At 50.4% G+C, this 13,862-nt stretch overlaps 1 protein-coding gene across 4 annotated transcripts in view; it reads right to left on the reverse strand.

Annotated features, from left to right (window-relative positions):
* ASAP2 (ArfGAP with SH3 domain, ankyrin repeat and PH domain 2) overlaps window positions 1-13,862 on the reverse strand; it is a 156,203-nt gene that overhangs the window by 33,842 nt on the left and 108,499 nt on the right. For all 4 annotated transcript variants that reach the window (XM_040224953.1, XM_040224954.1, XM_040224956.1 and 1 more), the window contains 6 exons: window positions 13,283-13,386; window positions 11,910-11,979; window positions 6,527-6,614; window positions 3,264-3,312; window positions 3,020-3,186; window positions 390-523 (listed from right to left, as the gene is read on the reverse strand). In XM_040224953.1, coding sequence (XP_040080887.1) covers window positions 390-523; window positions 3,020-3,186; window positions 3,264-3,312; window positions 6,527-6,614; window positions 11,910-11,979; window positions 13,283-13,386 — 612 coding nt within the window. The remainder of the gene's footprint in view (window positions 1-389; window positions 524-3,019; window positions 3,187-3,263; window positions 3,313-6,526; window positions 6,615-11,909; window positions 11,980-13,282; window positions 13,387-13,862) is intronic.

The raw sequence follows: 13,862 nt of genomic DNA on the forward strand, positions 1-13,862 counted from the left end.
CACCCGAGGCTTGAGCCAGGTAGTGACCGCAGACTCAGCAGAATCTGGCTGACGTCTCTGGAGAAGGAGTCTTTCCTGTCTCTGGGCTTTGGACTTCGTGTCCTCTCAATGCCTGGGGTGAATCAGACTCTGCCAACACTCACACCAGACTCCACGCTCCTTTATGAGTTCACTTCCATTTTAGTTATTTAAGAATAAAGCTTTGCAACCCTCAACCTCTAGTAGCTGAGGAGGAGGGATTACCCCTGAGTTTCTAATTACCCAAATGTACTTGGCAATATCAACAGCTACCAGGCCCAGGGGAATTTTAGGAGACCAAAATGGAAACCTCACATTCAGCTCATCTGTGTTCACTCCAAAATTCCAAAATCAAGGGACCTAAAGCTTACCAGAAGTTCGGACGTTCCTAACACGTCTAACGTCAGGGATTGCATCCTGGAGTAGTGGACCCCCAGCTCTCTGTGGATCCCGGAACACTCGATGCAGGTCAGAATGCCAAGGTTGGTGGAGAGCCACGTAGGATCTGCCAAAGACAGCGAGGAACACAGAAGCTTGTAAGGAGGGGGCCAGGGTCAGAACTTTGTTCTTGTATAGTTACTACTCAACATGGAGTTTTGATGTACCACGCAGCGGGATCCTAGGTGCAGTGGGAACCCTCATCCATCATTAACTACCACCAGTGGCTCAGATGGTAAAGAATCCGCCTGCAATGCAGGAGACCTGGGTTCGATTCCTGGGTCGGGAAGATCCTCTGGAGGAGGGCATGGCAACCCACTCCAGTATTCTTACCTGGAGAATCCCATGGACAGAAGAGCCTGGTGGGCTACAGTCCATGGGGTCGCAAAGAGTAAGACACGACTGAGTGAGTAAGTACACACACAAGTCACACCACTGCACACGTGCACGTATCTATTCCCCTTCTTCCTACAGCTCCACCTGCCCATCCTTCCATTCATTCAATCAATACTCCCAAGGGACAGGGCTGTGTGTAGAATAGGACACAGTAGCCTCTAGCGGTCATGGGTCCCTGGACACAGACCATACCCACCAGCAACCAGGTTGTATCAGCAAAGGGGACAGTCTAGTGCCACATGGGGGACAGTCTTAATTCACACGTCTGTATGTCAAAGGTGCTAATAATGCCAGCAGAGAGCACATACTATGCGCTGATGCCAAGCTCTGCTCAGCACAGAGCTGAAGCAATTATGCAGGAACAGCTCCACCTATAACAAGAGCTTCAGAAATCACAGATGCTTTCCTTTAATAGCTCATTTTACACATACAGGAGGATCTGGATGCAAACAGGGCTGGTGCCTTCATGATCTTGCTCAGAAAGGCCAGGGGCCTTGCTTGATGCTGAGGAGTCAGACCACAGCCCTGCCTTTACCTGGGTTCAAGCCCAGCTCACACTGCATGTTCACTTATTTAAGAAAGTGTCCCAACTGAGGACGTGCCACAGTCCTCAGTCAAGAAAGGTTTGCTGCAAAGCTGAAAAACTCTGAATTCAAAAATAAAACACACTTGAACATGTGAGCACAGTCCAGAAGTTCAATTCTCTTGAGAACTGCTTGTTTGCCCTCAGAAACTCATTGCAGGTAAATACTGCAACCTTGGTCATGTGAATCGTGAAGTTATTTTTAAAATGTTCAAGTTATAAAAATTTTATCCGAGTTTGGAAACACTTATGGGCACCTGTGTTTCCACTTTTCTGGACCTATTCTGCTGTTATCAACTGTGTCATGCTTAGTAGACACAAACTTTAATATGCCATGTCATATTAAAGTAGGCTATTAATACTTTAGAGTCTTAGCATTGTCTTAGCATTTTAAAACAAAAACGTTGTAGCTCAGACTTTCTTTCTTATAAGAATGTTTTGGAAGTACTACAAGGACAAGTACTACATGCCCTCATCTAAGAAAAAAGTACGATTTACTACTTTTGCTACCCACCTCATCTCCTGCCAAAGACGTGTTATTAATGGTCCAAGGCCTCACGAGGTAATTCTGCAAATTACCCCCAAATACAGCCTCCAACCTAACAGGAACCCCCTGCCCCTCCCCACGGCATGTCTCAACTGTCCACTCCATCTTTGCTTTGTTTTCAATAAAAATCATCATAGACCTAGAGGAACTAGAAGGTAAGGGGCCATCCTAACCAAGCCCATTTCACAAATATTCAGAAAACACTACTCTGCAGCTCCCCTGACCAACACCATTCCATCTGAATTACAAGAGTAAGTCAACTCTTTAAACTTTTAAAGTACCGTTTGTTAAAATCTACAATGATAATTTCTGTCCATTAAAAATGAAACCCCAGTGAGTGTTAAAGTCGCTCCAGTCGTGTCTGACTCTTTGGAATCCTATGCACTGTCACCCCCAGCATCCTCTGTCCCTGGGGTTCTCCAGGCAAGAACACTGGAGTGGACTACCATGCCCTCCTCCAGGAGATCTTCTGGACCCAGGGATCAAACCCACGTCTCTTACATCACCACACTGGCAGGCAGGTTCTTTACAGCTAGTGCCACCCAGGAAGCCCAGCAGGCTTTATCAAAACTCAGAAATAAAAACCTCATTTCACACAACATGGCAGCTGGAAGGGGTATGGACTGGTCCCTTCGCTTTCCAAACAGGAAAACTGCCATCTGACAAAGCCAGTGGCTCTTCCAGGGTTACCAGCTAGACAGCGGCTTAAAGCTGCTGCAGACGTAGTACAAAGAGAGGATGGATCAAACCCCGGAAGGAGCCGCAGCCTCCAGCCAACAGTGACCGGTGACCCCGGCTTCACCCTCACTGTGTGCTTCTGTTTTCAGTTCTCAGAAAGCATTTATAAATTTCAGCTCTCTCCCCTCCGGGGCCTGTCCTGAGGGCTGGGAGGCAGGCACCCTCTCCCCACACAGTCTGCACACAGTTCAGGAAGCCCAGGCTGGGCGGGGCTGCTCTGAACTGGACATGTGACAGGACAGTGAAAATCCGTGTCCAGGTTCCACAGCCCCCGGGCTGGGAGGGGGCCGCTGGGTCACCTGGCGCCCCGCAGTCACAGCACACGTCGTTGCCCGTCATGCTCTGGACCTCCGAGATGATCTCCTTCGTCAGCTCCTGGACGATGTTATTTTCCCCTGTGTTGTCATCTCCCTTAAATGCGTTGTTCAGAGCTTCTTCTTTGCTGTTTTGCAGCACGGACATCCATCTAGAGAAGTAACAGTGACGCTCTGTTAAATCCCAAGGACAATGGCCCATCCCAGGATCCTCTGCTGTGTAACTTACATTTGACATTCTGGTTCGTCCTCGGCTTGAAAGTGGTACGTCCTGTCATCTGCAGGGCAAGGAGGGGGTTTTTGTCAATTGTAAGCCTGGACAGTAATTCACACACAATTCCAAAAGAAAGTGGTTTGTAATTAACCTCAGGAAGAGTCTAAACTCCGCTGGGAAGTCAATGATTTGTGTACAATCAGGCACTCCCACCCCTTCACAGGCAGGCCCTAGCTCGGAAATTGTGGCTTTGTGATGCAAATTATCGAGCCGCCTTGGTTCTTCCATTCAAGTCTAAAGAGAACCAGTCTTTTTTTTTTTTTAACTTGCTACAGAGTTGGTCCCAATTGCTATGGCCCTTTGAATAGTATAAAAGCCCTCTCTAAAGCAAGGATCTTACAAGCTTTCTGGGTTCTTAGCCCAAAATGTGTAACCTCAGTCCAGTTGTGGGAAAGCATCAGAGGAACACAAACTGAGAGCCAGGTGACCAAAAAGCTGATCAATAATTTTCAAAGTATCAAAGTAACAAAAGAGGAGGAAAGATACAGGACTGCTATAGGCTGTAGGAGACTAGGACAAAATAGCAGGAGCAACGTGAAGCTCTGGAACAGAAAAAGGACGCTAACAGAAGAAATGGTAAAATGTGAATAAGATTCTCAGTTACGGGCATCGCAGCCATGCAAACATCCTGGCTTTCACAGCTCCAGACATGGCCTGGACGTGAAAGAATCTGCCTGCAATGCAGAACACACAGGTTTGATCCCTGGGTCAGGAAGATAGATCCCCTGGGATAGGATCACCCCAGTATCCTTGCCTGGAGAATCCCGCGGACAGAGGAGCCTGGTGGGCTACAGTCCACGGGGTCGCAAAGAGTCGGACATAACTGAGTGACTAATACTAAGTAGCTAATGGCATTAGGCAGTTCTGTACTAAGCTGTCAGTATTAGCAGGGCTGGATAAGGGATGTAAAGAAATTCTGCCTACAATCGGTCCAGAACAAAGTAAAAAAGAAAGTTAAATTTAAAACACAAAAAAGGAAAGAAAAAGGGGTGAGGGAGATCCAAATTCTGTGGCCAGGAGGGCAGGGCCAGGCCGGGCTTATACCCTGGGTTCACAACAAACGTCTGTGCCCCTCAAAGTGCGCAAACACAGCATCTCCAGCCTCCGCTGTTATTACACTCATGCAGGCGCTTGAGTCCTCAGGAGACTTCTGGTGCACTGGCCGAGAGGAAGCTGAGGCCGCAAGAGGTGAAGGAGTAGGAACGAGTGCGCCAGGTTTTCTGACTCCAGGTTCCAGCCTCCTCCTGCCCTTCTTCTGACACCCAGGGGAAACCTCACCCCCACCCCCATTACTGAGGAAAGGAACAGGGTTTAAGAGAACGTGTCAAGTTCAGAAAAATAAACTTGATCCTGCAGTGCAGATGTTAGTGGCCGAGTGGGGTGTCGCTGCCTGATGCTGGGAAGAGAGGAGAGGGCATTTTCCCCGCCTCCAGTCTACCTGGGGTGCAGGGCCTCACCCATCCCAAGCAGAACCCAGGTCCTGGGGAAGCCCTGGCCATGGCAGGTTGTCCAGAGGCCCCAGTCTGACATCAGGCTAACACCCTCCATTCTCCCCAAGTCACTTCACTGTCAGACCAGGCCAGGCCCCAAGGAAAATCAAGGAGATGGGGAGTGGGGGGCAGAGCAATCCACGTCTATAGCTAATTCTGTGCTCTAGCACGGGAACGGTGGGGAGCAGGGGAAATTCTCCATGAAGATTGCCAAATAAGAATTCCCTGGCATGCACACTAAATAAGATGCCTTTACACCAAGAAGTTTCTAGCTGCTTCAGTGGGAGGGAGAAGAGCAAGAGGATGCGGTTGGAGCCCTGCTATGCCGGGTCCCGGGCTGGGCTGCTCCTCCACTGCGGGCTCGGGCTCCAGCTGGCCACCTGCCCTCCATGTGGACCCGGAGGGTCCATCCCACTCAGGGGACTGACCCAGACCGTCTCCAGCTCCTCCTCCTCCCACCCCACTGAGTGGACCATGTGATCTGAGGCCAACAGCTCAGGACTTGGATTTGTAAATGAGGGGGGAGGGGAGAGGGTATTGAGGGCAAAGGGGTGGACGTGCTCTCGGAAGGGCTGGCCTGGCCACAGGAACATCCTCCTTGAGCAGCCAGGCTCACAGACAGCTTGATCAGCACGGCAATCCCCCTCTGGGGGAAAGATGGGTAAAGGAGGATCCTGTGGGGAAATGACTGAAGCCGGCAGTCCATCTGTTCCTCTTCTGGGCTCAATGGGTGAGAAAGCCAAGCTGGCTTTGCAGGGTGAGGCTCAGGAGGAATGGGTGCTCCTGGGGGCTTGGTGGACCCACACCTGAAACTGCACCCTTGCTAACCATCTGTAGCTTGACTTGTGTTTCCCAACCACCCACGTGTGTTAAGAGAACAAAGGTGTCTTAGTGATGTGTGCCCCCAGCAACTCACTCAGCCCGAAGAGTCAGGCAGAGTCAGGCCGGAGGCCGATCCCCGGCCTCTCAGGAGGCTGATTCCCCTGCCTCTCAGGAGGCTCATCAGGCCAGGGTCTTCTCACTTTGCCCTGTCTCCCTTGATTGTCCCGGGGGCTGTGAGCATTAGACTACATAGTAAACTCCTCAGCCTCAATAATACAACTCCACACATGTCTTTAAAAGCCTCACGATCTGAGGAGAGACGGAGGCTAATGAGACAGCATTTATCTTCAGGGGAGGTCGAGAGGCCTCACGCCACAAAGGAGCGGTGTATGGGGTTCTTCTGGATGTGCCCCCAAAACAAGCAGCACTCAGGAACAGAAATGCTGATTTTATGGTGGAAAAACAAATTGATTTCCAGCCTGGGGGGTCTCAAGGGCTCTGCTGGGGGCCGCATCACACCAATATGGCAGCGTTTCTAACATCCCCCAAGTCAGAGGAGCTCTGAAGACAGAGTCACCCTGTTTTCACAGTAGAAAGACTGTAGGCTGGAGGGTTGATCTAGCACAATCTCCTTGTTTACAAAGAGGAAACCGGAGGCCAGGGAAGTGGAGAGGGTGTGGCGGGTTTACAGAGCCCCCGAGTGGAGCAGCTTCATGTCCTGAACCCAAGAGACCGGCAAGCTGACCGTGGTCACCACGGGGGAAAGAGAGGATGCAGTCACCAGAAAAAAGGCATTTCTCCATGAAAACCAATTCTCCAAAATGCACTGTTTGAAATGGGGTTGATGCCCTAGACGAGAGTTTAAAATAATTTCTCTGCAGCAGAGTGTCTGAGAAAGAAGCTTACGTGAAATTAGGTCAAAACACTTCTTCTCCTCAGGGTTGGTTTTCACTTGGCAGGTTAACAGGTTAAGCTTTGCGGGAGGCCGGTTAGCCTGTTGAAAGACAAAAACAAAAAATAAAAATAGATCTGCGTAGAAAGGAATGGGAAACCACAGCATCATTCCTCATCTAAATGCAGCAAGAACAGGGTGTCTCGGGGCTGCAAAAACAGTGACCAGAAGGCAGGCTTTCTCCGGAAGGCACAACACAGGCACCTGGCAGGGTGTCCCTGGGTCTCGGCTCCCAGGGGGCAGCTGCCCCTCCCTGCAAGGGACACTCGGGGGCCCACACCCCCACCCGTGTCGGGGGACAAGTGATGCTGGGCCAGCTTTGAGGTCCAAGGGCAGTGGGCTCCCTGAGATCAAAATGCTCCCTGGCCAAAGCCCAGAGGCACTCCGTCCTGATCAGCTGGGAACACGGGCTCCCAGATCAGCTTCTAGTGACCTCAAAGTGTTTTCCTGAGCACTTTCAGGGAGAGTAATCTCAGGGCACAAACATAATAGTGAAATCATATCCCCGGCTTTCTGAAATAATGACAGATGATAAATTCATGATCCTTAATGCCAGCCATCTGTGACTGAACTTTCCACAAAACCCCCCTCATTCACATATGTATCCCCTCCCCACTCCACGCACAATGGTAACAAGAGATCACAGCACCCTTTTGTCAGAGACGTGGCAAAAATGACTACTTTACTACCATCTCAAAAACTATCATACCTAGTTCCCAGAAAGCAAAGGGCAGAGGATAAGAAGATAATTTCAGAAAAAAAACAATTCCAAATGGCAAAATGCCCTCGGAAATCTTGGAGAAACCTCCCAGTATGAATGGCTTGTCTTACCACCCACCACGCTGCTAAAACAGAGACTGAATCCAATGTCTTAGAGTTCAGCCGTTCCTACTCACCCTTCCCAAGGCCACCAGACGAGGCAAGAAGTGGCAGACGCCTGGATGCGGGACTAACCGAGACACACTCACACGCATCCACACCTGGGCAGACCAGCGTGTACAGACCCACCTCCACTGAGCTCGGAGTCGAGAGTGAGGGTCTCCATTCCAAGAAGGCTGACCCCGGCAGCATGAACAAGAATTGGATAAAAGGAACTTGGGGGTGAGCAGGAGCTGGACAGACAGGGATGGGCTGGAGTCTCCCGGTCATGGCCATGCTGCCCTCATCCCTCACGTGGAAATCACGGGCTGTCCATCACAGCAGATGCCCAACAGACGCCCTGGGTCATCAGAAATCCATGCTTTAAGACACTATGCTCGGCCTGATCCAGCACACCTCGACAATCCCAAGCACCATAAATCCAGTTTCAGATCTGTCCCAAGCACCATAAATCCAGTTTCAGATCTGTATCAGGAGAGTTAACTGGCTCGTCGGGAACCAGGAGACCTAATGGTATATTTCTACAGTAGGAGCCCACACCACCACAATTGCAACCAAGCGCCTCCCCAAGGGGCTTGGCCCACAAGAGGCATCCATCTACTGTGTTACCTCTCGGGATCCCACAACGGTTCAGGTGCACTCAGGGGACACTCTTGGACTACTTCCAAGTGCTGGTGTCCACTGAATCTAGATACAGGAGCGGTGAAAGGGGTGATGGCAGATCGTGGTCAGTGCAGAAACGCTTCCATGGACGAGAAGATGATTTTGAGTAAGAACAGATACTTTTACTCAGTTGCTGCTATTCTTGTGGTTATTATCGTATGTGCTTATATGAGGCAGGCACTGCTGAAAGCATTTTTAAAGAACTCACTCATTTAATTCTCCTAGAGAGGAAATGCTCCACCATTTACTAAGAAAGGGAGCCTGACAGTAAATCTGATGATGCAGGCGCAGTTTGGGAGCAGTGACGCCAACTCTGGAACCAGGCAGCCCGGCCCCGGAGCCCAAGCTCCTGACGGCCCTCGACATGGCTTCCTGGGAAGCAGAGCCACATCTGGATTATCTCTCGGTGTCCCGAGTGCAGCAAAGAACCACACTGGAGTGAGCGCTCCCCTCCGTCTGTCCGCCTCCAACCTGCGTTCTTTCGTTTTCCCTGGGCAGTTGGAAAGCGGTCCATTCTTACTGAGACACAGCTCCTCTCAAAGACAGACTTCTGACTTCACTGTGAGTGCGTCATGAGATACACAAAACACTGGAAAAATATCCAGTGCCTATCTATGAAATAGGAATGATGATAGAGTGAATGTGGCTACCAGTCCAAAAGGATAACCGTGAGAATGGACCACGACACACAGAAGCCGACCACACTGAGCTGTTCCAAGTTTTACACTAACAAGGGCTTGCTACTGGCCCATTCAGATTAATGACGAGCTTGTCAGCAAAGCTGTCCAAAAAATTCATGGGAGAAAAATTTTAAGCAGAGAACATTCTATCCATTAAATTCCCTCCATGCTACAATTTTGGGGGCAACGCTCCCATCATTAAAATTCAGCTGTAGAACAGGTCCATCTAGTTCATCAGATACCAGTGTTTCTTGAAGGCCTAATTTGAAGAGCCCTAGTTTAGTAGGAAAAAACTAAGGAAGGAGCAGAAACAGACCTACAGCCCTAAGTGTCTGCTGTGAAGACATGGGTTATTAGTGAGGCTCCATTTTAATCAGGCTACTCCATTTTCCCCCCAATTTGTCAGGCTTTTAAAAAGGAAGCTTATATTCTTCCTTCTGCCTGATTGATAATCATTAAATTTTTTTTAAGATTTTTTTAAGAGCCAACAGACTTTTCTCTTCTAGCTTGATGCAGTCTCCAATCTTTGGCAGTGTGGCAAAGTGATGAATCTGGCAAGGAGGATATCTAATTAGAGCCATTTTGTCCCAAGGATAACTTCTTTCTGGTGCCAGAAAACACAATTAGCCTTGGCTAACGGGGAATGCCAACTTGGGCTTCCTACTGAATCCACCCCGGATGTCATCATTGCCCCTCCACTGAAACACAGAAGACAATAATCTCGTGTACCAAAGGCTGCCGGCTCCCTGGGAAGAAACTAGCTTTCCTAACAATGCGAATACATCCCAAGCTTCCACACGACTTAAAGACCTGATTCTCAGCTGGGTGGTAGATTCTGATTTTAAGATTCCCATTTACTTGGTCGAGTCTTGGAAAAACTGCCCTTTTTTTTTTCCTGACGATAAATTAGCACACTAAGGGAGATGCTGGCTGAACAGGTAAGCTACACAAGGAGCCAGATTCAAACCAGACCAAACCAAACAGGCCTCTCTCCTTTCTCAGTGGGGGTTCATTCACGTGTGAACGCTCCGTGGGTGCCGTGGCACTGGGGTGCTGGGGTCTGCCTTCTGCAGCATGTAGGGCTGACTTGTTTCCCAGGGGAGGCAGAGGAACGAAGCCCCCACCTGCCACTCTTCTGGGCTGGAGGCAGAGGTCATCGAGGCCAGGCAGCTAAAGGCAGGAGGAGGCATCCAGAGAGAAGGACTCCCTGCAGCAAAAACCCCAAAGAGGAAGCGCTCACTCAACACGCGGTGGTGTGGCGAGCTGAGCTGTCACCACGCTAGTAAAGCTGGTTATAACTGCACTATCTGCTGAAAACTGGGACAACCGGCAACGTTTAAAGAAAACTAAGCCTCTGTATCTTTTAAGGGGAAGCTCAAGCAACAGAAGTGATGAGAACCAATGTTGTCAGCAAAGGATTACCAGAAATGACCAGGCCTGTTGTCATCTCTGAAGTGCAGGCAGAACCACTCTTTGGTTCAAGCTGAGGCCCTGGGTCTCGTGGACACGCCAATGAAGCTGAAGAGACCCGATGACTTTAGGGCTGTAAACAAGCATGCAGGGAAACCCAGTCTTACTTTATAACATTTACTGAGACAGTAAACCTGAGTTAAAACAGAGTAGAGAACAGCTGGAAAGCAAACCACAGAATCACAGGTGTTAAGGCAGGAAGGGAACCTGGCCTTCCTCCATTTTTTCCAGTCTCCACGTTAAGGAAGCTTGATGACTGAATCAATCTGCTTTCCTTAGTCTACAGCACTGTCACCCTGACACACACACACACACAGATACACACACACACAGAGACATACACACACACCCCTATATGGACAGACACCCTGACTGATACACACATACACACACAGACCCCTATATGGACAGACACCCCCACACACACACACACCCACACACCCACCCACACACCCACACACACACACACACCCCTATATGGACAGAACTTCACATCAGGACCCAGACTGCAAGGCCCCATAGGATGAGGTAACTGTAAAGAAGGCCCATGAAGGCTGGATTTTAGAGAAATGACCTTCAACTGCCCAGGCGGGAGCCCCACTCCACCCCCAGGTCGGAGGTCCCCAGAGACCCCTCCTGACTCTTGGCACCCACCAGCTCTATGGTCTCTCCCTCACCACACAGGGTCAGAGGACACGAAGGAGGCCACCGCTCCCAGTGGAACACAGCCCATGCCGCAGTGCCATCCTTCAAGTGGGGTTTACTCTGTCTCCTTACTCCTCAACATGGACAAGGGCCGTTTCCCTGGAACCACACTGAGCCATGAGCTCTGTCTGGGCACCCAGAGAGCCTGTGTGAGCTCCTGCCCAGCTCTGCCCGTCCCCCGGGAGCTGGTGATGGTGGGGGAAAGAAGGCTCTTCTCCAATATGGGCCTGCGGTCAGGAGCGTGGGAACACAGGCCACCACCAGCATCCTTGGTCATAGCAAAAGGACCACCAACTCCGCCTCTAGACGTTTAACAAATGTCTACCAGCCTCCATGCCTTTCACTAGATCCCACGTCCACACCCGGTAAGGTGCTAACAAGCCTCAAGACCACCACGGACAAGGGCCGTGTCTGTAACTGTGGTTATAAGTCCCAGTCTCTGCAAGCCAGATTAGCCAACCATCCTGTTCCAACTGGTTTTCCAATTGGCTCAGCCTATGTTGGCTCAGTTTCCTACGTGGGCAACTGTATACAGGATTGGAGAAAAGAACTTGATGAAGGCTGGGTGCAGTGTGTCTACAATGAAGTTACTGAAATCTCTCCTCTCTTAGGTTTCTGATTCCCAGAGTCCTGACTGCCTGTTTTCCTCTAATGGAAAAGAAGAAATCATCCCAAGTGCGACGTTCAATTTCCAAACACAGACCACCCGACTCCTCAGATGTTCCTGACGCTGTTAGGCAGCAAGAGCCCCTGATCAGGGAACCGTGAACAAGCAGCAGGTGTACCAAACAGAGGAGGAACCCAGACAAGCTCTTCTCAGCAGGAAATGTGCTTAAAATGCACCCTCAGGGCCAGCACCCAGGGCTGGGTCCCCTCCCCAGGCCTCCAGCCCGCACCTCTCATCCCATTACCATGGGGACCGTGATGAGAGGATACTTACAGTGCCATGGGATATGGTCAGAAAGCCGTTTTTCACCGAACACTTCCTTTTCTGCCACACTTTTCGGATCCTTACAGATACATGGGGAAAGATAAGGAGTTCAGATTGTGGACGCAGGACAATATACACACACACCACCCCCCAAGCCTCTAGCAATGCCATCTGCACACACACACACAAACACACACACACACCCCCTCCCCGAGCCTCTAGCGACACCATCTATGCATGTACACATACCCTGAGCTTCTAGCGATGCCATCTACACACACACATACACCCATCCCCTGAGCCTTTAGCAACGCAGTCTGTGCACACACACATACCAAGCCTCTAGCAATGCCATCTACACACACACACACCCCAAGCCTCTAGCGATGCTAAGTGTGCGCACACACCATGAGCCTCTAGCAACACTGTCTACACACACACACACCCTGAGCCTCTAGTGACGCCATCTACGTGTACACACACATCCTAAGCCTCTAGCGACACGGTCTCTACACACACACCCCTACGCACACCCCTAGCCTGTAGCAATGCCGTCTACACACACACACACACCCCTACACACATCCCTAGCCTGTAGCAACACCATCTACACATACACACACCCCTGCATACACCCCTAGCCTATAGCGATGCTGTCTACACACACACACCCCTATGCACACCCCTAGCCTGTAGCAACGCTGTCTACACACAAACACACACCCCTACATATACCCCTAGCCTGTAGTGACCCTGTCTACACACACTCACACCCCTACGCACACCCCTAGCCTGTAGCAACACCATCTACATACACACATGCACACCCCAGCCTGTAGCGATGCCATCTACACACACACACACACCCCTACGCACACCCCTAGCCTATAGTGACACCGTCTACACACACACATGCACACTCCTAGCCTGTAGCAACGCCGTCTACACACACACGCACACCCCTAGCCTGTAGCGACGCCATCTACACACACACACGCACACCCCTAGCCTGTAGCGACACTGTCTACACATACACGCACACTCCTACGCACACCCCTAGCCTGTAGCAATGCTGTCTACACACACACGCACACCCCTAGCCTGTAGCGACACCGTCTACACACACACACGCACACTCCTAGCCTGTAGTGACGCCGTCTACACACACACGCACACTCCTAGCCTGTAGCGATGCCGTCTACACACACACGCACACTCCTATGCACACCCCAAGCCTGTAGCGATGCCGTCTACACACACACACGCACACCCCTAGCCTGTAGCGATGCCGTCTACACACACACACGCACACTCCTAGCCTGTAGCGACGCCGTCTACACACACACGCACACCCCTAGCCTTTAGCGACCCCATCTACGCACCCGTCACTCTTCTTGTAGAGGTTGCCGGTGCGCTCTGTGCCATGCTCCTTGTTCCCCTGAGGCTGGTGTAAACTATAGGCTGTGCTCTGGCGCATTTGCAAATCCTGAAAAGGGTTAAGAAGTGAGTTGTTTTTAATCCTGTCCAGATTCCAACTTTCAAAAGGCAACATACAAAGACACTTACGCCCTTACAAAAAAAAGGTTTTTTTTTAATTAGAGAGTTTCCCCTCTTAAACACATCCAAAAAGGGACATACAATTCATATCCTGGGACCCATAAATGCCACCAAAAGGCTGGAGAGGGAGATGACAAACACCGGCATCCCCAAACTGGCTGAAAGAAGAAGGGGCTGTCTGCAAGTGACTTAAGAAGTTACTTAGATTTCACTTATTTACAAGCCTTAAATCTCTGACAATGGCAAGAAGCTCCTGGTGCAGCAAAAGCAGCCTTTGGGAAGAAAGGAAACACAGCGTGCTGACAGAGGCGAGGCTTTCAAGCAAAACTCACAAAAGCAACATTCTGCCTCTTTCCTTGGGCAAGTTACTAAGCTCCCCACCTCAGCTTCCTCCCGGGAAAACAG

This window comes from Oryx dammah, unplaced genomic scaffold (assembly GCF_014754425.2).
Source record: "Oryx dammah isolate SB20612 unplaced genomic scaffold, SCBI_Odam_1.1 HiC_scaffold_25, whole genome shotgun sequence".
Classification (NCBI taxonomy): domain Eukaryota; kingdom Metazoa; phylum Chordata; class Mammalia; order Artiodactyla; family Bovidae; genus Oryx; species Oryx dammah.